The sequence below is a fragment of the Macaca mulatta genome, chromosome 2 (genome assembly GCF_049350105.2).
Source record: "Macaca mulatta isolate MMU2019108-1 chromosome 2, T2T-MMU8v2.0, whole genome shotgun sequence".
Lineage (NCBI taxonomy): Eukaryota > Metazoa > Chordata > Mammalia > Primates > Cercopithecidae > Macaca > Macaca mulatta.
In genome coordinates, this window is record NC_133407.1 from 150,184,512 (window position 1) to 150,210,798 (window position 26,287).

General features: G+C 41.3%; 1 protein-coding gene across 31 annotated transcripts in view; it reads left to right on the forward strand.

Annotated features, from left to right (window-relative positions):
• ATG7 (autophagy related 7) overlaps positions 1 to 26,287 on the forward strand; it is a 392,778-nt gene that overhangs the window by 174,444 nt on the left and 192,047 nt on the right. For 29 of the 31 annotated variants that reach the window (XM_077990113.1, NM_001265972.1, XM_077990135.1 and 26 more), the window contains 5 exon segments: positions 5,290 to 5,380; positions 6,745 to 6,889; positions 12,228 to 12,386; positions 22,162 to 22,356; positions 24,627 to 24,830. In XM_077990113.1, the coding sequence (XP_077846239.1) occupies positions 5,290 to 5,380; positions 6,745 to 6,889; positions 12,228 to 12,386; positions 22,162 to 22,356; positions 24,627 to 24,830 (794 nt within the window). 31 annotated transcript variants of the gene reach the window in all.

Below are 26,287 nucleotides of genomic sequence, written 5' to 3' on the forward strand. Positions count from 1 at the left end.
GCACCTTCCATGAGGCAATCACTTAATTCTGCCAACCACTCTGTGGAGAGGCAGTTTTCTTTACACTTTATGACACAGTCACTGAGTTATTCTTACATCCTACTCTCTATGATAACGCTCATGCTTGATGATGCTGACATTTTTTTTTATCTTTTTTTGAGATGGAGTCTTGCCCTGCCACTTGAGGCTTGAGTGCAGGTTCGCTTGTTGGCCAGGCTCGAACCCCTGACCTCGTGATCCGCCAGCCTCAGCCTCCCGAAGTGCTGGGATTACAGGAGTGAGCCACTATGCCCAGTCACTTTTTTTTTTGGAGACAGAGTCTCACTCTGTCGCCTAGACTGGAGTGCAGTGGCAGGATCTCAGCTCACTGCAACCTCTGCCTCCGGGGTTCAAGCAATTCTCCTGCCTTAGCCTCCTGAGTAGCTGGGACTGCAGGTGCACACTGCCACACCTGGCTATTTTTTTGTGTTTAGTTGAGATGGGGTTTCACCATGTACCCAGGCTGGCCTTGAACTCCTGAGCTCAGGCAATCTGCCTGCCTCAGCCTCCCAAGGTGCTAGGATTACAGGCGTGAGCCACCGTGCTCAGCTGATGCTGACATTTAAACCTAGAAACCACACCTTACATTTCCATCTGAAAAAGGTTTTCTGACATCCAATAATGCCTTTAACATATCTTCTTTATGCCTGATATTTAATGTAGATTATTTAGCTTAGGAAAGGCAAATGAATTTCCTGTTTTTCATGTAAATTAATATGTTCCCTCTTAGCTGTAAATAAAACTTTATGGTAAATACAGCTTTATAAAGAATTTTTCTATATCATAATGTAAACTGAAAATATAAGTATGGTTGTACTTTTCAGTACTTTTAAGACATCCCATAGTTGCCATGGTAATGGTATAAGGAGTATTATTTTAAATTATTTTATTTTATTTTATTTTTTGAGACAGGGTCTTGACCTGTCACCCAGGCTGGAGTGCAGTGGCAAAATCATAGCTCACTGTAGCCTTGACCTCCCAGGCTCAAACCATCCCCCCAGCTTAGCCTCCCGAGTAGCTGGGACTACAGGGATGTGCCACCACACCTGACTAATTTTTGTATTTTTTGCAGAGACAGGGTTTCACTAGGTTGCCCAGGCTGGTCTTGAACTCCTGGGCTCAAGCAATCCTCTAGCCTCAGCCACCCAAAGTGCTGGGACTACAGCTGTGAGCTACCTTGCGCAGTCATGGAGTATTATTTTAAATATCCTATGTCTTCTTTTGCTTCCTCATGGTGTGTTACAGCTCTGGCACCTGGTGGAGGAAGATGGCAGACACTGCTGAGGGTAGAGATTCCATCATCTTAACTCTGGTTTTTCCTGTGCTCCTCCTGCTTGCCCACTATGGGAGACAGCCCCCAATTTTTCCCTAAAAAATATTTTCTTGGCCAGTCGCGGTTGCTCACGCCTGTAATCCCAGCATTTTGGGAGGCCAGGGCAGGCAGATCATGAGGTCAAGAGATCGAGACCATCCTGGCCAACGTGGTGAAACCCCGTCTCTCTACTAAAAATATAAAAATTAGCTAGGCATGGTGGTGCGCACCTGTAGTCCCAGTTACTCAGGAGGCTGAGGCAGGAGAATTGCTTGAACCCGGGAGGCAGAGGTTTTAGTGAGCCAAGATAAGTGCCACTTTACTCCAGCCTGGCAAGAGAGCAAGACTCTGTCTCAAAAAACATATATATATATATGTTCATATATATTTTTATATGTATTATATATTTATCATTTAATTTGGTGTAGGTCTTATTGGTATAGATTATATGGAGGCAGGTATGGTAAATACTATTGCCATATGTGGTATTTTTTTCATTATTAAGTTTAAGGAGCATCTGATTTTCTTAGAAATGGCTATAGCCTTTATTATTATTATTATTTTTTGAGAGATGAGGTCTTCTTATGTTGCCCAGGCTGGCCTTGAACTCCTGAGCCAAATCCTTCCTCCTGCAATCTTTCCTCCTGCCTTAGCCACCCAAGTAGCTGGGACTACAGACATGAGCCCAGCATCTGTTACCTTTTGAGTATAGAGAGCTTTTAATTGAAATTATGTTTTATTTTTGTCTAATAATTTCTTACCTGTAACAAGAGAAAACCTAGGCTGGAGTTATGGATGACAGTACTAGGCTATGATTCTGTAGTTCTTGTCAAGTTCCTGTGCTATGTATCAGAGACACATTAAAAAAAAAAAACAAAAAAAACTTGTATTTTCCGTTCAGGGTATATGTGGTTGTTATATAGGTAAACTTGTTTCACAGGGGTTTGTTGTACCGATTATTTGATCACCCAGGTACTAATACCTAGTACCTAGTATTTTTTCTGATCCTCTCCCTTCTCCCACCCTTCACCCTCAAGTAGGCCCCAGTGTCTGTTGTTCCCCTTTGTGTCCATGAGTTCTCATCATTTAGCTCCTACTTATAACTAAGAACATGCAATATTTGGTTTTCTGTTCCTGCACTAGTTTGCTAAGGATAATGACCTCAAGCTCCATCCATGTTCCTGCAAAAGACATGATCTCATTCTTTTTTGTGGCCGCATGGTATTTCATGGTGTATGTGTACCACATTTTCTTTATCTAGTCTGTCACTGATGGGCATTTAAACTGATTCCATGTCTTTGCTGTTGAGAGACACATTTTTAATTCAATCTAAGAATAGTAATAAAATCAAACAAAATATCAATTAGTAGCAGGTGGGAACTGTTTCTTTTCCCCACAGAAAAACAATTCTGAAGTCTTAATCTCTTTATGAAACTCAAATCTGACTGGGTGTGGTGGCCCATGCCTGTAATCGAAGCTGCTCCAGAGGCTGAAGCTGGAGGATCACTTGAGCCCAGGAGTTAAAGAATAGCTTCAGCAACATAGCAAGACCCTGTCTCAAACAAGAAAACTCTATTTTTTCAGTTTTAATTTTTCATGGCATTAAAAAATACTGCATTAGAGTGCCCAATTTAAAATGGGGAAGGACGGCCGGGCGCGGTGGCTCAAGCCTGTAATCCCAGCACTTTGGGAGGCCGAGACGGGCGGATCACGAGGTCAGGAGATCGAGACCATCCTGGCTGACACGGTGAAACCCCGTCTCTACTGAAAAAATACAAAAAACTAGCCGGGCGAGGTGGCGGGCGCCTGTAGTCCCAGCTACTCAGGAGGCTGAGGCAGGAGAATGGCGTGAACCCGGGAGGCGGAGCTTGCAGTGAGCCGAGATCTGGCCACTGTACTCCAGCCTGGGCGGCAGAGCGAGACTCCGTCTCAAAAAAAATAAATAAATAAATAAAATAAAATGGGGAAGGACGTTTGCTTTCTGGCTTCTTGCTGTGAATGATACCCCCAGCCAAACTGGGGCCCAAGTAGCTTTCAAGGATAATTGGCCCTATGGTTTCTCATTGGTCATCCTATCCCAGAAACAAAAGATCGTGTAAAGGGAATCTCAATACCTTCTATGTCCCATAATTATATTTGGCAATACTATTTTTTTTTTTTTTAATTTCAAAAGCTAAAAAGTTTCCCAAGGAAAGGAAAATTGCGATCTTGATAGAAATTCAAAAGTAGGAGAATGGACAAAGAAAACCAGTGTACAGGCTGGGTGTGGTAACTCACGCCTGTAATCCCAGCACTTTGGGAGGCTGAGGCGGGTGAATCACGAGCTCAGGAGATCGAGATCATCCTGGCTAACACGGTGAAGCACCATCTCTACTAAAAATACAAAAAATTAGCCGGGTGTGGTGGCGGGCGCCTGTAGTCCCAGCTACTCAGGAGGCTGATGCAGGAGAATGGCGGGAACCCAGGAGGCAGAGCTTGCAGTGAGCCAAAATCGTGCCACTGCACTCCAGCCTGGGCGACAGAGCAAGACTCTGTCTCAAAAAAAAAAAAAAAAAAAAAGGAAAAAACCAGCGTACAATTAGAAACAAAATTAAAATTCCCCCTCCCAGTCCCATACATCTTAATTTCAAGTCAAGGAGTTTCTGTTCCTGCAGAGTCTGTTGCTTAAGGCAGACTGGAGGTGATGCTGGAAGTGTAGGCTGTGGCGGGGTGAATTTCTTGCTTAGGAGTTCAGGCTTTATTGTGAGCAGTAGGAATTCAATGAGAAAAGGGGAGCAGCATAGGACCTGAGATGTAGGGAGCCCAAGAGGGTGGGTGGATCCACTAGCAAGATTTACAAGGCTGTGGTTCCACCAAGGCAAGCAGAGCTTTCATTAACATGAGAAGGACGCAGGCGTGTCCTACAAAGCAATTGAGATGTTTAAGAGAATTTTGCAACAGTAGAATAGAGCAGTGTTTCCTTTGAGATTGTAATTGGTATGCAGGGAAATGAAGGGAGATATCGAGAGCCATGTAAGTTTGGGAAACACAAAGCCAAATCAAATCACGTGGGTTCTGTACTGCAGGTTTCTCAGAGCTTTTATCTCCCTCATGTGCCATGTGAATGGCCAGGTTTGAGTGGTATTGGGGGGCTGGAGATAGAAGATAGATATAAGTATAGAAGCATTTCCCAAGTCTGTTTAGCTACAGGATCCTTATCCTCTGAGATTATTGAATAGGACACACTTTGGGAACTGCTAGAATTGGAGTTAATTGGAGTTACAGAGGCTCCCATAGCAGGGATTAAAAGGGCAGCGGGGAAGGGAGAAGTAAGGGAAGGGAAAGTTCTGAATGGATAAAGATGAGCTTAAAGGAAAGGGCAGCTTAATCAAAGGACAGTCACCTTGGACTATGATCTGCTCACAGGTGCAGTGACAGAAAGGCTGAGCAGGGGGACATGGTAAGGATGAGCAACAGAAGGTACATACTGAATTTAAAGATTCAGATCCCAATAGGAACTTCAGTGAAGGTGTGGTGCAGTTACATTGGCTTGGCTTGCTTAGATAGAAGCCTCAGTGGGGTTATACCTACCCCAGATAAGACTGTCTTTTTTTCTTTTTCTTTTTTTTTTTTTTTTCCCAGCAACTTCCAGTAACAGTGAAAGTTGAGGCACCTTGGGCCAGAGTTGAGGACTATTTCAGAAGCTCCTGTACAGGAAGATTGCTTGGGTTTGATGGTCCCTAAACAAGACTCCCAGTAGTTGAGAAAGATGGGGAGGCAACTGTAGCAAGTCCATGGAAATTCAGGCCCTCAGGTCTCTTTTAGAAAGAAGCAAACCAAAAGCTTGTCAATGCATGGGCCATTATGAATGTCGATCCTTTTTATACAAGGTTGCTGCTTGATCTGTTTGTTTTTATTCTTCCCTCCTTCATTAAGCTTTGTGTTTTATTTGCCTTAAGATTGTCCTAAAGCAGTTGGATGGGAAAAGAACCAGAAAGGAGGCATGGGACCAAGGATGGTGAACCTCAGTGAATGTATGGACCCTAAAAGGTAGATTTGGGAAGCTGTTTTCTCCAGTCAGGCTTGTTGTAACCAAGACACACACCAAGTTCTGTCAGGCCAACACAATGTTGTGTAATTCAGCCCAGGGGGTGCCAGTCATGCTGCCATGTGTTATCCTGCTCTTTAATTGAAGTTTGGTTGTGAGAATTAATATTAACAATGCATATCCTGAAGGGCAGACTGTTCATCTGTTCTAGACATTTTAAATTTTGTTCTTTCAAGCTCATGCTCTCAGACCACCAGTGTACCTGTACTGTCTTTCAGTCCTTTATGCATTGTCCTCTGGCTTGGTCCTATTGGCTCACTTCTCCCTGTGCCCCAGACGGAGTCTTGCTCTGCACAGGCTGGAATACAAGGGTGTGATCTCTGCTCACTGCAAGCTCCGCCTCCTGGGTTCAAGCGATTCTCCTGCCTCAGTCTCCTGAGTAGCTGGGATTACAGGCACACGCCACCACACCCAGCTAATTTTTTGTATTTTATAGGGGCAGGGTTTCACTGTGTTGCCCAGGCTGGTCTTGAACTCTTGACCTCGTGATCCACCTGCCTCGGCCTCCCAAAGTGCTGGGATTACAGGCATGAGCCACCACGCCCAGCCCTTATTGGCCCACTTTGAAGGATATTAGAAGAATTATTTCATGGAAACCACTATTGTATTTAAGGGCGAATCTGAGTGCACTCTTTTTGTTTGTTTGTTTGTTTGAGACAGTTTCGCTCCTGTTGCCCAGGCTGGAGTGCAATGGCATGATCTCGGCTCACTGCAACCTCCACCTCCCGGGTTCAAGCGAATCTCCTGCCTCAGCCTCCTGAGTAGCTGGGATTACAGGTGCCTGCCACCACACCCAGCTAATTTTTGTATTTTTGGTAGAGACAGGGTTTCACCATGTTGGCTAGGCTGGTCTCGAACTCTTGACCTCAGGTGATCCACCCGCTTCAGCCTCCCAAAGTGCTGAGATTACAGGGGTGAGCCACTGCCTGGCCTGAGTGCATTCTTTATTAAGGAGATATGAGAGAAATTTCTGTTTTCAGTACTAGGAAAAACTTTCCTCTTAATCAAATGGTGTGTTCTTATTCGTGGACACCATGATTCCTATAACCAGTCATGCTCTTCCCTTTTCACCTTGGCTGCTGGAACTCAGTATCAAATTTGTGGCCCCCTCATTGCAGAGGACTCCAACAGCATGCTGCTGGGGGGAACCTTTCTCCTCCCTGCTTACCCTTCAGCTTCATTTTCTTTTTCATTTGATCCCAATTTCCTTATTATTTCTTATTTTCTCACATAGCCACTTGAAATCTTTCAGAACAAGATTATTGCACAAATGAGAGACTGAATAAGTAAATCTCTCCTTTTCTAGGTTAGCTGAGTCATCAGTGGATCTAAATCTCAAACTGATGTGTTGGAGATTGGTTCCTACTTTAAACTTGGACAAGGTTGTGTCTGTCAAATGTCTGCTGCTTGGAGCCGGCACCTTGGGTTGCAATGTAGCTAGGACGTTGATGGTAAGTAGGAGGTGGGGGGTGCAAATGGCACCTTTGAAATTGTAGCTTCTCTTCTTGTTTTACTCTTCATGATTGCCTTCCATCTCCCAGCTCTCCATCCCCTCCATCTCTCCCTCCCTTCCTTTTTCCTTTTCTTATCTTTTTAAGTGTAAAAGAAATACAAGCTTTTATCATCAGATAGAAACAGAAAGTCCTCCACACCCATCGCAAGTCCCATTTCCTGTTAAGCTGACTTTGTAGATTAGTATGCAGCCTGTTTCCCAGATGTTATTGTAGACATATCTAAATATAGAGAAATGTTTATCTTTGCTGATATTTATTTATATTTATGAAAATTAGATCATAGCATACTATCTATAACAGGTTTTTATTTTTAACTAGATAGAAAAATGACTGTGGCTACCTTTCTGTGTTTCCATAGTATGTATATGTGGTATTTTGTTGTATGACTATGTTCTTTATTTAATCAATTTCAGGTTACTTTCTATTTTTTTCTATTAGATACTGTTCTCTATTAGAGAACATTCTTATACTTGTATGTTTATTCATCCATAGGATTTTTTTTTATTTTAGGAGGAAAGCCCTAGTCATAGAATTGCTATGTTAGAGAGAGTTTAGAATTTGAATGTAAATATTTTATTTATGTTTGTCATTAATTTTTTTTTTTTTTTTTTGAGACAAAGCCTCACTCTGTCACCCAGGCCGGAGTGCAGTGGCATGATCTCAGCTCACTGCAACCTCCGCCTCCTGAGTTCAGCGATTCTCCTGCCTCAACTTCCTGAGTAGCTGGGACTACAGGTGTACACCACTACACCTGGCTAATTTTTGTATTTTTAGTAGAGACAGGGTTTTGCCATGTTGTCCAGGTTGGTCTTGAACTCTTGCCCTCAAGTGATCTGCCTGCCTTGGCCTCCCAAAGTGCTGGGTTTACAAGTGTGAGCCACCACGCCTGGTCATAATTTTTTTTCAAACGAAATTGCCTTCCAAAAATGTTACACATATGAGACATAGAACTTTTTTCCACACTCTTGCCAAAATTGGATATGTCAACTTTTGAAATCTCAGTCAGTTAAGTAACATTTATTGTTTGAATTTGCATTTCTTTAATTAGCAAGGGTGAGTTTAATTTTATTTCTTTTGTGAGTTTTATTTCTTTGATTCATGTTCTTTGGGTTGTGTCTTTTATTGATTTAGAGTTCTTTTTATTGGGGCAATTAACCTTTTTTCTGTATTATGATGCAAATGTTTTTCTCAGTTTATCTAAGGTATCTTTAGCCATATAAAAGTTTTTTTCAGCTTTATGTTATTATATGTGTCAGTCTTTTCCTTTGTGGCTTATGGAACTCTTGTTTTTATGTTAGAGCTTTATGAATATGGAAATTTTTTGGTTATATGATGAGGGGTAAAGATCTAGCTACTTTTGCACAAAATGGATTGTTAGTTGTTTTAATGGCATTTATTCAGTAATCTAAATCATTTTTCTGTCTTTATCAAATGCTAAACCCCCTTACATACCTGAGTCTCTTTATGGATTCTCTATTTTGACTCATTGATCTATTTTTTTATTCCTATATTCATACTTACTGTTTTAGTTGAAATTACAATGAATTTATAGATAAATTAGAAGGAATTGATGTATTTTTATGACATTAATCCTTAGTTCTGGAAGCATAATCTCTTAATTAAATCATCTTTGTCTTTCAGTAGTATTTTCTTTATATAGGCCTTGCATGTTTAAATATGGTATTTCTACATATTTAATGATGTTTTTTCCTTTAGAGATATTTTCTCCCATTAAACTTTCCAGTTGACTATTACTGGGATGTAGGAAAAATAGTGAATTTTGCATATTTATCTTTGGCCATCTTTCTAAGCTCTCTTAGTTCTAAGAGTTTTTTATTCTTTTATAGCTTAATAGTATTCCTCACCAACACTTACATCTTTCTTTTCCTTGTCTTATAAGACTGGGTAGAACTCCACAGTAATGTAGACGAATGGCAGTGAGAGTTGTTATCTTTGTTTTGTTGCTGACTTTAATGAGAGTGCCTCTTGTTTTTACCTTTAATTATGATATTGGTTTCTGGTAAGTGTTCTTTATAATTTAAAGAAGCTGATTTCTGCTTCCGCATGTTTATATCAGAAATGTTGAGCTTTATTTATCAAGACAAAGTATTCTAATGTTGAGCATTCCTAGAATAAACCCTATTTGTACACGGTATCTTATTCTTCTCATATACCCTTGAATTCAATTAGTAATGTTTTGTTTTTAAATGTTACATCCCGGCCGGGCACGGTGGCTCACACGTGCAACCCCAGCAGTTTGGGAGGCCAAGGTGGGTGGATCGTTTGAGCTCAGGAGTTCGAGACCACCCTGGACAACATGGCGAAATCCCATCTCTACAAAAAAAAAAAAAAAAAAAAATACAAAAATTAGCCAGGCTGTGGTGGCGCGTGCCTGTAGTTGCAGCCGTTTGGGAGCTGAGGTGGGAGGATTGCCTCAGTCCAGGAAGTTTGAGGCTGTAGTGAGCTAAGATCGTGCCACTGCTCTCCAGCCTGGGAGACAGAGCAAGACACTGTCTCAGTCAACCAATCAATTAATCAATAAATTTTACATCTCACTTCATAAGTCAAATTGGTTTATCGTCATATTATTCCTTGTTCTATCTGTATATTTTATAGCTACATTATGCTAGCTTTATAAAATAAACTTAAAAGGTTCTGCCTTTTTTAAGCTCCAGAACAGTTTAAATAAATGAATTATCTGTTCCTTGATGGTTAAGTAAAATTCAGTTATAAATCTGTCTGGGCCTGATGCATTTAAGAATTTTGTTGGTTGGGGCAGTGGGGGTGCTGGGAATCTGTGAACTTCTACATATGTTTCTGGGTTGACTCACCTTTTTAGATTTTGTACTGCTTTTCTGGCTTTAAAAATTAATTGATATAAAATATATATGGTATTCTCTTATTTTTTAAATCTTGTTTTTATCTTTTAAAAAATCTTTTCATATTCCTAATGTTGTATATTTGTGTTTTCTCTTTTTTTCTCATATTCAGCCTTGCTAGAGAAGCCTGTCTATTTTATCAGTCTTTTTGGAGCATTACTTTATTTATTCTATAATTTTTATTTTCTGTCTCATTTTGCTTTCAGATTCATAAATATCTACTTTTATCTTTATTAATTTTTTCTTCCTTCTGTGGAATTTATTTTACTGTCTTTTTCTAGGTTCTAGAATTATTAGATGCTTAGATTTTCCTTACATTTTTCAAAATTGCGAAGTCAACATAAAGCCATTATAGAAAATTTGTAAAGTATAAAAGTCATAAAGCAGAAAAGAAGACACTCATTTTCCTACTGCTTTTTCACTTGTTACTTTTCAGTGTTTAATATGTATTTTAACATTTTATTAGATATATAATGTCCTTTATTAGATATATAATAATGTCCTTTGCTGTTACCAATTAACATGTCATTTTATGCCTGTCTATGAGGCCTTCTTTTTATTTTTTGAGACAGAATCTGGCTTTGTTGCCCAGGCTGGACTGGACCTTGTGATCTTCCCACCTCGGCCTCCCAAGTAGTCGGGACTGCACGAGTTCACTGCAATGTCTGCTAAAGCTTTATGACTATAGAATATGCCTTCTTATATGATGAAACATAACTTACTGAACCCTTCTCCTAATGTTTAGCATTAACATTGTTTCCAATTTTTTACAATTGTAAATTGTGCTGCAAAGAACATCTTTGTGACTGCATCTTGGTCAGTATGTCAGATTACTTCTTAGGATAAATTGCTGGAAATAGGTCATAGGATATGGGTACTCTTAAGATTCTAGAAACATACTGCCAAATTGCTTTCCAGAAAGATTAGACCACTTTAACATTCTCAATCAGTAGGATGATTTTCTCCCTACCACATCCTCACCAGCATTGAGTATTGTGATTTTCTTTAATCTTTGCAGATTAGCCATTTAAACTGTGTAGCATTCCAGGAAACCAAAAGTTAAGTTTGTGGAAATACACCTGCATGTGACTAACCTATGGCATGTTTGTAATGTATCTGGCTTTCTTCCCACTACCCAGCACGTTCCCAGACTGCCTTCCTTGCTATCCACTCATCAGTTGCTTTAAGGAATGCAAAAATACTTCAGAAATAAACATTCCCAAAGCAAGCACAAGTGACTTTATTCTCCCTCCATGGTAGGTTGCTTAGATGATGAAAATAATTTACAAAACTGGGTGGGTAGACCAAAGGTTACCAGTGGGCTTCAAAACAGCCCGTCTAACCTATGCTTATGAAAGGCAGATTCTGGCCTGTTGTGCTCAACGCTGAAAACAAATCTTGGGTCCTCGAGGGCTGGACCTCTGAAACCTTCAATCTAATTGAATCTCTCAGTTTCTAATGGAAAGATAATGAAATAAGAGAGACAGCAGAATCTTAGCCTTATAGTCAGTCATGGCAGGACATCTCTTAGGTCCGTATGCTTATTTATCATCTACTAAAATATACCCACTGTACCCTACCCCAAGAAGTAGGCAACTTCATTTGGTTGCAACTCTAGAGAGCTCATTCATTCCCACCATTAACCAGATGTATCCCTTAGGCAAATCACTTATCTTTCCTGGGCATCAGTTTCCATATCTATAAAACAAAGTAATTGGACTAAGGATTTTAGAGATCCCATCTACCTTTAAAATTGTATGGTTTTATAAAACTGTTATAGGAGACATAACTGAAGCCTATAAAACCATGAAAACTATTTCTAAGAATATAGACTTGTTCCCTAAATTCCAGATTATTAATAAGGCTTTGTCTTTTGAAGAAATGGTACAAAATGTTCTAAGATATCATACAGTGGGAAATAATTTGTGAGTCATTTTTTTGGGGAGTTCATTCAGGCTTTAAATGAGCTTCAAGAGTAGTTGTTATTTATATTTAATTATTCGTTAAGGGAAATCAAGGACATTTATGGGCTATTGCTGATCTTTTTAAAGATCAGCTATTGCTGTCCATGACAGCATGGACAATTCTTATGGGATTCACCTCCAAATCTTTGGTGACACTGTCAAAAATAATGAATTATTAGTCTGTCCCACTCTGACATTTTTTAGTCTCATTGCTCCAGTAAGCCAGGCACTGAGTATATAATTATGTTGTTTTTTAAGGAAAGTCAACATTCTGTTTATCGTAACCTGAATGTGCACAATTCAGTTGCTGAAGTTTCTTGTGTTTTGAGGTTCCCAAGCTTCTCCAAACCAATACTCCTTTTGAGATTTCAAGAGACAGCACCCTGTGAAATGTTCATCAGAAACACACCATGATCTCCTGTTTCCACACAGGGTTGGGGCGTGAGACACATCACATTTGTGGACAATGCCAAGATCTCCTACTCCAATCCTGTGAGGCAGCCTCTCTATGAGTTTGAAGATTGCCTAGCGGGTGGTAAGCCCAAGGCTCTGGCTGCAGCAGACCGGCTCCAGAAAATATTCCCCGGTGTGGTATGTTGATGCTTTTGCAGAGGTTTTCTGTTACGTCTATAAATGTTTAAGTCTTGGGAAATGAGGCCCTTGTGGCATTGAAGAAAGAGAATCAGACATCTGTCACTTTCTACCAGCCACTCACCGTGTGGCTGAGCCTCTGTTTCCTCATCTGAGAGAGGGATAAAAAAACATAACCTGCAATCCCAGTGTGTCTGGAGTTGGTTCCTTCTGGTGGGTTCTTGGTTTTGCTGACTTCAAGAATGAAGTTGCAGACTTTCACGGTGAGTGTTGCAGCTCTTAAAGATGGTGTGTCCGGAGTTTGTACCTTCAGATGTGTCCTGAGTTTCTTCCTTCCGGTGGGTTTGTGGGGTTCCTTCTGGTGGGTTCTTGGTCTTGCTGACTTCAAGAATGAAACTGAGGACCTTTGCGGTGAGTGTTACAGCTCTTGAAGATGGTATGTCTGGAGTTTGTTCCTTCAGATGTGTCTGGAGTTCCTTCCGGTGGGTTCATAGTCTTGCTGACTTCAAGAATGCAGCCGCAGACTTTCGCGGCAAGTGTTATAGCTCTTAAAGGTGGTGCAGACCCAAAGAGTGAGCAGCAGCAAGATTTATAGTGAAGAGTGAAAGAACAAAGCTTCCACAGCGTGGAAGGGGACCCGAGCAGGTTGCCACTGCTGGCTGGGGTGGCCAGCTTTTATTCCCTTATTTGTCCCTGCCCATGTCCTGCTTATTGTTCCATTTTACAGAGTACTGATTGGTCCATTTTACAGAGTGCTGATTGGTGTGTTTACAAACCTTTAGCTAGACACAGAGCACTGACTGGTATGTTTTTACAGAGTGCTGATTGGTGGGTTTACAATCCTTTAGACACAGAGTGCTGATTGGTGTGTTTTTACAGAGTGCTGATGGGTGTGTTTACAATCCTCTAGCTAGACACAGAGTGCTGATTGGTGCGTTTTTACAGAGTGCTGATTGGTGCATTTGCAATCCTTTAGCTAGACACAGAGCGCTGATTGGTGCATTTTTACAGAGTGCTGATTGGTGCATTTACAATCCTCTAGCTAGACAGAAAAGTTCTCCAAGTCCCCATTCAACCCAGGAAGTCCAGCTGGTTTCACCTCTCACCAGCACTTTCGGAGGCTAAGGCAGGAGGCTTACTTGAGTCCAGGAGTTTGAGACCAGCCTGGGCAACATAGTGAGACCCCATCTCTGTAAAATACAATTAGTCAGGTGTGGTGGTGGTGTGCATCTGTAGTCCCAGCTACGCTGGTGGCTGAAACAAAAGGATTGCTTGAGCCTGGGAGGTCAAGGCTGCAGTGAGCCATTGCACTCAAGCCTAGGTGACAAACCAAAACCTGTCTAAATAATATAATAATAATAATTAATCTTTCTCACATATTCTTGTGAAAACGAAATGACGAATGTATGAAGAAATGGTTTGTAAGTTGCAAAGCATTATGAGTTTAAGTTGAGGAATTTAGGAGTGTATATATTTTTATATCCTGCCTGGTTCCAAAGAGATTTGCAGTGGCTCAGATCTAAGATACTATTTTTCCTCTATCACCAGAATACTTGGTAGTTACTTAGTACAGATTTATGAAATTAAATTGAATGCAGGCCGGGCGCGGTGGCTCAAGCCTGTAATCCCAGCACTTTGGGAGGCCGAGACGGGCGGATCACGAGGCCAGGAGATCGAGAGATGATCCCGGCTAACACGGTGAAACCCCGTCTCTACTAAAAAATACAAAAAAACTAGCCGGGCGAGGTGGCGGGCGCCTGTAGTCCCAGCTACTCCGGAGGCTGAGGCAGGAGAACGGCGTAAACCCAGGAGGCGGAGCTTGCAGTGAGCTGAGATCCGGCCACTGCACTCCAGCCTGGGTGACAGAGCAAGACTCCGTCTCCAAAAAAAAAAAAAAAAAATGAATAAAAATAAAAATAAAAATAAAAATAAATTGAATGCAAGTCTTCATGCAGAAGAAAGATTGGGCTGAAAGTTTAGCTTTTTGCTCTAGCTGCTTCTGGTTTTTGAGTTATATCATTAGAAATACCAGATAACAAGAGAAAAGTCTTTCAGCTCCTTTCATTTAAAATCTTGACAGTTTTCTTTTTTTAAGGTCAACCAGCAAACGATATTCTGCCTCTTGAATACTTAATCAATTTATCTGACAGGAGTTAGATTAGGTGTCTCCAAAGCATTTGTTTATACTTAAAGTGCCAGAAGAGGTTCTGAGTCCTAACCAAAAAGAAAAAAAAGGCCACTTTCTCAAAGTTTCTCTCTTTAGTCACTTTGTATTAGATTCATCCATTTAAAAATCTTTGCTTTAGAAGCATTGTTAATGTTTTCGTCCATTTCACTAGAGTCCCTGAGGAACATCATTTATTGGGTTTAACAGTATTGATTCACCACCCGCTATGTAGCCAGCTATGTGCTAGATGCTGAAAAAAATAAGTTGCAACCTTGTCATTGAGGAGCCATATTAGTTAGATTTCTGCTGGGACAATATTGCATATCACACAATCCCAAAATCTCAGTGGCTTACAATTGCAAACATTTATTTCATGTTCATGGTGTGCAGGTTGGCTGTGGTTCAGCTGTGTCACTAGGCTGAACTTACTCAATAAGCCACATAACTTGGAGTCAGGTTCCAGTCCATTGTATTTGTTATTTTCAAAATCTAGGCTAAAGGAGGAACAGTCATTTGTGTCCTACTCTTCCTATGGTAGAAGGTTTAAGCTTAAAAGGGTTGGTGATTATTATGCCTTAAAGTCTTAGCTCAACAATGGTACAGTGTGATGTCTTCCATTTCTGTTACCAAAGCAAGTCACAGGACCAAGCCCAAAGTCATTGACATTAGTTGGTGTAGTCCTCCTAGTAGGAGGTCTTGCAAAGGTCATGTTGCAAAGAGTGAGGATATATAATATTACTAGAGGGAGGAGGTGCCTAGTTGGGAAGAATAATCCAGTCTAGGCTGCACACAGTGGCTGAAGCTTGTAAACCCAGCGCTTTGGGAGGCTGAAGTGGGAGGAGATCGCTTAAGGTCAGAAGTTCGAGACCAGCCTGGGCAACCTAGTGAGACCCTAGCACAAAAAAAAAAAAGGACTAATCCAATCTATTATTGGAGAGTATTATGAACTCCCTTTAGGACCCAGACAGACCTAGCTTTGAACCTGAGCTCTGTCACTTATTAGATGCCTCAAATTTTTGTTTACCCAAATCCTAGTCATTGTCAGTGACCCAATACAGTTCCCCCTTCCCACTGTTTGTTTAGTTGTTCTATTACTTACTTGCATGTCAAGTAGTGTATTTAAGACCTATTATGTTCCAGGGACAGGGGAACTAGACAGACATGTGGAGCTTAAAGTCTAGTGGGGGATGGTGATTAACAAATAATTTCACAAATACTTATCATTGTAATACATGCAGGAAGCAGGAGCTCAGTTGCCATGAGAATATATAACAGGTAGGCCTGACCTAGACGAGGGGTGGACTGGGACGACTTTTGAGGAAACAAACCCCTGAAGGATGAGTGGGAGTTAGCTAGGTTGAGGGTAGCGGAGCTGTCTGTGCAAATGCCTGAGGTAGGATGAGCATGGTGCTTTTGTGGAATTGAAAGAAAACCAGGGTGGCTGCAACATAGAGGGCAAAGAAGATGAGGAGGAAGAGAAGGCTGAGGTGGGAGCAAGGACCGCCATGCTGGGCCTGAGAGAGCAAGTCCAACTGTTCTTGGAAACAGCCCTCCGGCATCAAGCCTCTTCCTTCACACTTACATCGTGTTACTCTGTTTTCCTTGTTGGGCTAGTAAGTCCCCCAGGCCAGGGTCCAAGTCTTCTATACTTTTATTCTTCATGCCTTATAAATAATAGTAGATAGTATATACAACCCATCGAAGTACTAGTGTAATTCATCACATTCATGAAAAATACTTGTGAAACTATTTAACTTATTGGTTAGCCAGCCTTAAGGGGCTTTCCTTATATGCTTGATTTAGTATAGTTTCTTCATTCAACGGATACTTATTCATCACCTTCTTTCTACCAGGCTATGGAGAAAAGGCTCGACCTAAGTAAACAAGACATGGTTCTGCCCTTATAGAACTTATATTTTATTGAATTATAATTGAAATACTAAATAAAAGGATAAGTAGACATTGCTCAGGAAATATAGAAGAGCAGGACCTGGACAGGTGTCAGGGGGCGGGGGCAGGGAAAGCCTTCTTAAGGAAGTGACATTTGGTCCGAGCTCTGAAGGAATTGATCAGAAGGGGTCTTGGGGAGGGAGGCAAGGACCAGAGAGTGGTGGGAAAGGCCAGGGACCAGGAGGAGCATTCCAGGGAAGAAAAGTGGCCTTTTGAAGGTAAGAACTGTGTTAAATGCAGACTTCCTAGATATCTGGTTACCTGGAAAAGTTAGAAAGATTGGTTTTATTAATGCAAGATTATCTAATTTGGGCTATCCCTTACTTGTTATTGCAAGATTCTCATCTCAATGCTTGAAGTCGAGTGATATTTGACTTGGAAAAGAAAAAAATAATGGGTGCGACCCTTTTAAAATGTTTAAATTTTGGTCCGGGCACAGTGGCTGATGCCGTAATCTCAGCACTTGGGAGGCTGAGGTAGGCAGATCACGAGGTTAAGAGATCAAGACCATCCTGGCCAACACAACAGGGTTTAGTGAAACCCTGTCTCTACTAAAAATACAAAAATTAGCTGGGTGTGGTGGCACGCACCTGTAGTCCCAGCTACTCAGGAGGATGAGGAAGGAGAATCATTTGAACCAGGAGGTGGAGGTTGCAGTGAGCCGAGATTGCACCACTGCATTCCAGCCAGGTGACAGAGCGAGAGTCTGTCTCAAAAAAAAAAAAAAAAAGAAAGAACGAAAAAGTTTAAATTTTGAAATAGTAAATTCATAGGAAGTGATTTGATTTGGATGTCCTCTCCAAATCTCATATTGAATTGTGATCCTCACTGTTGGAGGTGGGGCCTGGTGGGAGGTGTTTGGGTCATGGAGGTGGATCCCTCATGTATGGTTTTGTGCCCGCCCCACATTAATGAGTGAGTTCTCGATCTCTTAGTTCACGCGAGCAAGAGCTAGTTGTTTGAAAGAGCCTGGCATCTCTCTTGCTCCCTCCCTTGCCATGTGATGCACCTGCTCCCCCTTCGCCTTTCACCATGAGTGGAAGCTTCCTTCATCAGAAGCAGATGCCAGCACTATACTTCTTGTACAACCTGGAGAACCACAAGCCAAATAAACCTCTTTTCATTTAATTGCCTCAAGTATTCCTTTATAGCAGTGTGAAATGGACTAACACAGGAAATACAAAGAAGTGTACCAGGAGGTCATGAGCACCCTTCACCCTGCTTCTCCTGGGTGATAGAACTCAAGGACAGGGTGGTTTCACTGAATAGTTGGCCTGAAAAACCTTAAACATTCCCTCAGAACTAGAGAGTTTGACTTTTGTTTTTTGCTCTAAAATATATTTATCCCAAACTAACTGTACTCTGGCCCCAGATCTTCCCGTACCTCAAATGTCCAGCTCATAAGAAACCCTTGCAATTTATCTGTGTGGTATTCTTTGACTAATTCCTTCTCTTCTGCTCCAGGATATAGGTGTCACATTGACCCTTTCCAGGTGCCTTTAAAAATGCTGTGATAAAATTACATGAAAAGAACTGCTCTGCTACAAATACCATACCTGATCTTGGGGAAGAGTAAATTGAATAAGAAAACAACTGATCTTTTATAAATCAAATAGCTATTTGAGGCAATAAGATGTTGGATTATGAGGCCGGGCACAGTTGCTCACGCCTGTAATCCCAGTGCTTTGGGAGGCTGAGGCGGGTGGATCACGAAGTCAAGAGATTGAGACCCATCCTGGCCAACATAGTGAAACCCCGTCTCTACTAAAAATACAAAAATTAGCGGGGCATGGTGGCGCACACCTGTAGTCTCAGCTACCAGGGAGGCTGAGGCAGGAGAATCGCTTGAATCCGGGAGTCAGAGGTTGCAGTGAGCTGAGATCACGCCACTGCACTCCAGCCTGGCGACAGAGCAAGACTCCGTCTCACAGAAAAAAAAAAAAAAGGTGTTGGATTATGGAGCCACACTTGAGGTTTTAAAACCCGAATTTGGACATCTGCTTCAACCCTGATGAGTAGTGGATACTGGACTAGCTCTGCCACCATAAACAGTTACACACTGGGACAAAATATGTAAAATGACTCTTTTCAGACAGCGAACAGTAGGTAGTGAAAGACTGTGGTCCCAGACAGAGGGAAGGAAAGATTTGTCCCAGCTTATTACATGAAGGCACTTTCTGGCCCATGCCATAGCCTGTGGGAGCCCACGGAGATACTCTTGGTCTCAGTGAGCTGAAGGAACAAGCAGAGTTCAGAGCAGCTGAGGTGGCTGGAATTTGCAGGATATAGTACCAGAAATGAGGGAGCTGTGCGCAGGAGTGCCTGGTAGCACCTTGAGTCTTTGACTGAATAGTGAGCTGTGTGTACTCGCAGCACAACAGTCAGACCAGGCAAAAACACACTACCAGAGAGCTATGAGCAGAATGGAGATTCCAGAGCTCACAGGAGCTGGGAGACACTGGAGTCCTGTATACAGAGTGGAGAGACCTCATTGAATACTCTGAGCCTTTAAGTGACACCCAGAATGGCCCCTATAAAGTTTCTAGGGGAAAGCATCTTAGTGGTCTTGTGATAAAGATTTCTTAGGACCTAGTAAATACCATAAACAAAAAATGGTAACTTGGTTGACTTTATACAAATTTAAAACTTCTGCTTCTCAAAAGATGCCTTTCAAAGAAGGAAAAAACTGACCAAACTGAGAAGACATGTGCAGTCCTCTTTTATCCAGAATATGCAAGATAAACAACTCCTACCACTCAATAACAAGACACACAAACCAACTTTTTTTTTAAGGGGAAAAAAGCTTGAACAGGTACTTAATTCATGGTGAAGATCTATGAATGGCTATTGAACATGTGAAAATGCTCAATGTCAATAGTCATCAGGGAAATACAAATTAAAACCAGAAAGATATATCACTTATACACCTACTTAAATGGCTAAGATTAAGAAGACTGACAATGCTAAATGTTGTCAGGGTGTGGAGCAAGCAAAACACTTATATACTGGTAAAATAACTACTTTGGAAATCATGCTGTTTCTCATGAAATTTAACACATGCCTACCTTGTGACCCAGAAATTGTACTTTCAGATCTTTACCTAAGAGAAATGAGAACATATATACATGAAAATACTTATACAAAAGTGTCCACAGCAACTTTATTCAAAACAGCCCAAATCTAGAAATAACCCAAATCACCATCAACAGGAGAACTGATAAATAAATTATAGTATAATTACACCACAAAAGGAATGTATTATTGATACTTAACAATATGAATGACCCTCAAAAGCATTATGCCGAGCAAAAGAAACCAAACACGAACAATTGTATACCCTAGCATATCATTTATGTGATATGTTCTAGAATAGTCTAATCTATGGCTTATGAAGTCAGATCAGTTGTCATCTGGGGACAAGTGGGGACCAACTGAGGGGGAACACAAGAGCATGTTCTGGCATCATGGAAATGTTCTATATCTTGATAGTTGTATGCAGTGGTTAATCTCATTTGTCAGAATACATTGAACTGTGCATGTAAGATCTGTGTATTTAACTTTATGTAAATTATACCTCAACCTGGCTGCACCTTTGAATCATCAGGGGAGTTTTAGAAAATATTGGTGCCTGGGCTCATTCCTAGAGATTTCCATTTAAATGGTCTGGGAAAAAGCTTGGCCATTAAACTCTCTAGGTGGTTCTGATATACAGCCAAGTAGAAAACCACTGTGTTGAAAGTTGCTGAATTCCAGCCTCTGGGATGTGGACATAACTGATGGGCTCTTATGTTAGCTTACTGGCTGAAATTTTAGCAAGTAGAGATTTATTTAGGTTAGCAAAGTTACTTTATTATTCTAAAGTTCAGAATTGGTATTGCATGATTATGCTTCCATCTTGGTGTCATGAAAATACATACATAATAGTTCTTTGGATCAAGCTACCACCATTTAACATGCTTTGTCAATTGTAGTATGTCAGTAAGGTATTGCAGGTATTGCAATTATTACTGTAGTCATTGCTTTTATTATTGCTTATTACAGCATTTGGTACACGGTAGGTGCACAATACTTAATGAATTAATGAGATCCTGATAGCTGTGCTAGTCTCATTGTTAAAATAGACATGTTTCTGCACCTTTCTTCTTTCTGAAATCCTTTTTGCCTCATGTCCTTTCCTGCTTTGCTTGCCACTCTATTTTTCATTCCTTTTGAAATTATTGTTCTTCCTTTTTGAATTCCAGAGATTAGGTTTAAAGTCGAAGACAATGAAAAAATATCCACAATCTACAAATTTGATATTTCTTTTTAAAAAGATCTGCTTGCCCTGTCCCTTGAGCTGTTTTTCCAGTAAGTGAGGGGTTTTGGCAAATGAGTGAAAAAGCCGATGTTTTCAAACACTTCCCTATGGCCAGTGTTACACCAGGGTTAAGGGTACAGTTTATGATTCTAGAACACATTCATCTTTTGTGGAAAGTCAGTGTCCCTGGCTTCATTAGCACCCATATATGACTCACTGTTAATATGCCAAAATATTATGTGGTCATCAAGGGGTAGATGGTAAATTATAGAGCTGTTCTAAAGCACATGTAAAAAATCCCAATTCAGGGAACTCAGGTTGCTGGACAGCTTCTACTTTTGGACAGAGAGTGAAGCCTTACTCTGTCCCACACTCTGACATCACCCACTGTAACTCCTGCCCCACAAAAATATCTACATACTCATAAGTAGATATTTTGGCTCTAAGTTAGCAAGTAGTTTTTTGTATTTGAGGTTTTTTAAAATGCATATACCCCTGAAAGGATTAAGGCAAGATCATCAGTCATTCTAACCTAATGTGAGATCAAATTATATTTGCTAGAACACTCCGTATGGAGATGTTTAACACTGAGAAAACAGAAGGGAGGGCAATTTGGAAGCAAATAGGAAGAGATAGCCCAGTTGGAAAGAGGTACTTAGACAGGGTACAGTGGCTTATGCCTGTCATTCCAGCACTTTGGAGGCCAAATCAGGAGGATTCCTTGAGCCGAGGAGTTCGAGAGCAGCCTGGGCAACATAGTGAAACCTATCTCTACTAAAAATTAAAAAATCAGCCGGGTGTGGTGATGTGTGCCTGTAGTCCCAGCTACTTGGGAAGCTGAGGTAGGAGGATCCCTTGAGCCCAAGAGGTCATGGTTTCAGTGAGCTATGATTGTGCCAGTGCCCTCTAGCCTTGGCGACAGAGCAAGACCGTGTCTCGAAAACAAAAAACAAAAAGCCCCAAAACACGAAAAGAAAAGAAAAAAAACAGAGGTACTTGGGTAGGCAGAAGGTGCTGTGATAAAGTTTCTTGGCCTTGGATGACTGGAAAGAGCCAAAGATACAGCTTTCTCCAGTGTCCTTACCTCAGGTAGGATGAGCCCCCTCCACTTTGGAACTGAGATCCGTATGTCTTTGCTTGCTGCCCTGCCCTGCCTCAGGGCCCTGGGGTGATAGGTCAAGGTGTTCTAGGATGCAGACGTGAAGAAGAGAGAGGGCATGGGAAGGGTGCAGCATAATAGTGCACAGGGAGATCTCATGTAAGTGACCACAGGTAAGTGCAGGCAGCTGTGGGAAGTGTGGGCTGTGAGATATTGCCTATACCATTGATCCAGACATAACTACATCCTGGTGTTTCCCTAGAATGCCAGAGGATTCAACATGAGCATACCCATGCCTGGGCATCCAGTGAACTTCTCCAGTGTCACTCTGGAGCAAGCCCGCAGAGATGTGGAGCAACTGGAGCAGCTCATCGAAAGCCATGATGTCATTTTCCTGTTGATGGACACCAGGGAGAGCAGGTGGCTTCCTGCTGTCATTGCTGCAAGCAAGAGAAAGGTAGGCACTGTCTCTAATTATGATTTATGATTTAATGCACCACCACTCCAGAGGGAGGAGTGTCCCTAACCTTCCCTTCCCCAGAGCAGAGATGTGGTTTGTATGACCTGGTAGCATAGTGCCAAAGGGCTTCTGCTTCAGACTCTGTCTTCACCTCACACACTATCACCCAGTGTAATAGGTATCATTTACTGCTTAATTTTCGTAATAATCTTTTGAGATACTCTACACTGAAAGGTATACTGTACTTACATTGAAACGTAAGCTCCAAGAAGACACAGACTTGGTCTCATTCACCATTACTTGGTCAATGACAACTTCGAAGGCCAACAGTGTTGAATAGTGAACTAAATCATGGTGCATACCTATGATGGAATAGTGTGCAGCCATTCACAGTATGTTTTCTTTTTTTTTTTTTTGAGACGGAGTCTCGCTCTGTCACCCAGGCTGGAGTGCAGTGGCCAGATCTCAGCTCACTGCAAGCTCCGCCTCCCGGGTTTACGCCATTCTCCTGCCTCAGCCTCCTGAGTAGCTGGGACTATAGGCACCCGCCACCACACCCGGCTAGTTTTTTGTATTTTTTAGTAGAGACGGGGTTTCACCGTGTTAGCCAGGATGGTCTCGATCTCCTGACCTCGTGATCCACCCGTCTCGGCCTCCCAAAGTGCTGGGATTACAGGCGTGAGCCACTGCGCCCGGCCACAGTATGTTTTCAAAGGACTTTTAATAAGATGGAAAATGCCGCATTATATTAAGGAAGATGCAATATTGTATATATTTTATACCAATTATGTTAAATATTTATATATGTCTTCCTATGTATCTACTTATCTATCTATTGGGAGAGGAGAGAGAAAGAGGGCAAGAAGAAGGGAGAAAGACAGGGAGAGAATGGGAGGGAAAGAGAGAAAATAATAGGAAAAAATACCCCAAACTATTAATGATAATTTTTTGAGCTGTGGGTTGAGTGATTTTTTTCTTTTGTAGTGTGTTTATCCTTTATTTTTCAAACTTTCTATACTATCAGAAATTTGGGATAATAAGTTAAATTAGAACCATGAAAAGTTGTTATAGTATAATGAAAAAAATGTTTTTTAAAAAATTTATGTGTTGGGCTGGACATGGTGGCTCAAATCTGTAATCCTAGCACTTTGGGAGGATTGCTTGACACAGGAGTTTGAGACTAGCCTGGGCAACATGATGAGACTCTATCTCTAGAAAAAAAACAAAAAATTAGCTAGGTGTGGTGATGCACACTGGTGCTCCCAGCTACTCGGGAGGGTGAGGCAGGAAGATCACTTGAGCCTGGGAGGTTGAGGCTGCAGTGAACCGAGATCACGCCATTGCATTCCAGCCTGGGCAATGGAGCAAGATCCAGTCTCAAAAACAAAAAACAAAACAAAACAAAATACCAACTATGCAGAGCCAGGCAGGCATGGTGGCATGTGCTTATGATTCCAGCTACTGGGATACCAAAAAAAATCTATATGAAGGGTGAATTATATGGTATGTGAATTATATCTCAATAAAGCTGTTATAAAAACAAATCTATGTGGACGTGACAGTATAGTATAATGGTAGAAAGAATGTGTTTCAGAACTATGTAGACTTGGTTTTATACACCTGCCTCTTGCCAGATAAGTGACCTTAGGCAAGTCATAGAACTAACTTCTCTGACTTTCAGTATCCTCATCTATAAATAAGAAATGTTTGTTATGAGTTTTTTTTGTTTGCTTTTTTCTTTTTTGGAGATAGAATCTTGCTCTGTCGCCCAGGCTGGAGTGCAGTGGTGGAATCTCGGCTCACTGCAACCTCCACCTCCCAGGTTCAAGCGTTTCTCGTGCCTCTGCCTCCTGAGTAGCTGGGACTACTGGCGCATGCCACCATGCTTGGCTAATTTTTTTGTATTTTTAGTAGAGACAGGGTTTCATCATGTTGCCAGGCTGGTCTTGAACTCCTGACCTCAGACAGTCTGCCCTCCTCGACCTCCCAAAGTGCTGGGATTACAGGTTATGAGCCATTGTGCCTGGTCTGTTATGAGTTTCAAATGAAATTAAATAAGATAATTTATGATAATTGTGATATAATTAGGTCTTTTGTTCTTAATAAGCCCTCAGTAGTGGGTAGCTTTTATCATCATTAACTTTTATAATCTAATTATACTTACATGCAAAAAATAAATTTTAAAAAGTTGAGCAAATATGGAATTAGCCACAGCTTCAAATATATGTGTCTTTTAACTCTGCTCTTTTATTCCTTGAAACCTGCAGCTGGTCATCAATGCTGCTTTGGGATTTGACACATTTGTTGTCATGAGACATGGCCTGAAGAAACCAAAGCAGCAGGGAGCTGGGGACTTGTGTCCAAACCACCCTGTGGCATCTGCTGACCTCCTGGGCTCATCACTTTTTGCCAACATCCCTGGTTACAAGCTTGGCTGCTATTTCTGCAATGATGTGGTGGCCCCAGGAGATGTAAGTGGATTTCTCTTTAGTTCCAAATATTTCCTATCACCAACTTGTGCGCTGAGGCAGACAGACTCGGCCCTTTCATTTATGACTATTTAAATATTATCTTTTAACAAAGAGAAGAATTCTCCAATTTGGGGAGGATGGCATTATCTCATTATGAACCTTGACTGGCGTCATCAACTGTACAGCTGTTCCTTGTTCACCAATATAAACACGGCTACAAACCCTATTTTTGGAAAGCTTATTGAGGAAACCACAGCAGACTAATCCCTGGTAGCACTCAGTATTGTCTCCTGTGCTTCTTTTAGTCAAGACAACATTACAAATTAGGAGTCTAAAGATCAGATTCCATCAATGCCTTGACACTGCCTCCCAGGTAATTCCAAAAAGTCTCTTAGGTTCCCTCTGCCTCTGCAAAATAGGACTGGTGTGTAGGCTTGTCAGATTTAGTAAGTAAAAATACAGGATTCCCAGCTAACTTTGAATTTCAGTTAATAATGAATTTTTTTTTTTTTTTTTGAGACAGTCTCGCTCTGTCACCGAGGCTTGAGTGCAGTGGAACGATCTCGGCTCACTGCAACCTCTGCCTCCTGGGTTCAAGTGATTCTTCTGCCTCAGCCTCCTGAGTAGCTGAGACTACAGGCACGTGCCACCACGCCCAGCTAATTTTTGTATTTTTAGTAGAGATGGAGTTTCACCATGTTGGTCTGGCTGGTCTCAAACTCCTGACCTTGTGATCCCCCTGCCTTGGTCTCCCAAAGTGCTGGCATTACAGGCGTGAGCCACCATGCCGGGCCAATAATGAATAATTTTTTAGTATATGTTCCATGCAATATTCAAGACCCACTTATACTAAAAATTTATTTATCTGAAATTCAAATTTAACTGAGTGTCCTGTATTCTCCCTGGCAATGCTAATAGGGGAGGGAAGAATACTTGCCCTGTCAACTCACAATTCAGTGGGTCAAGTGCGACAGTGCTTTGAACAGCAAGACTACACTGTACAAATTAAGATTCTATGGCTTTCAGAACTTCACACAAGTCTGTCTGTCTGTAGGGCTGTTCCTTTATCAGAACAGATACAAAATTTCCAGTGAGGCAATGCAGAGATGTTTTCTCTAACCTCCCCTCTATTTTTCCTTTGTTTTAAAATTTTTCACTTAATAACTCATATCTCCTTTGGATGACTGGCTTTTATGTCCTCCCAATATAAAGAAAAGAAGATGACCATTCTCTTATATGAAGAAGGATGGCTTGATGATCTCTGTCATGGTGTTATAATATACAGCTGGTCTTGTTATTTAGTTATTGTCAACAAATACGATTAGTGGTCCCTTGCAGTAAAGTCCCATTTGCTCATAAGGTAAAATTTTCATAGAGTCAAAAATATTCCTGACAACCTCTTTAATTTGCCCAGAGTGGGATGGTTAGACTCTCTTTGGTTGAACCAGCAAAGGCTT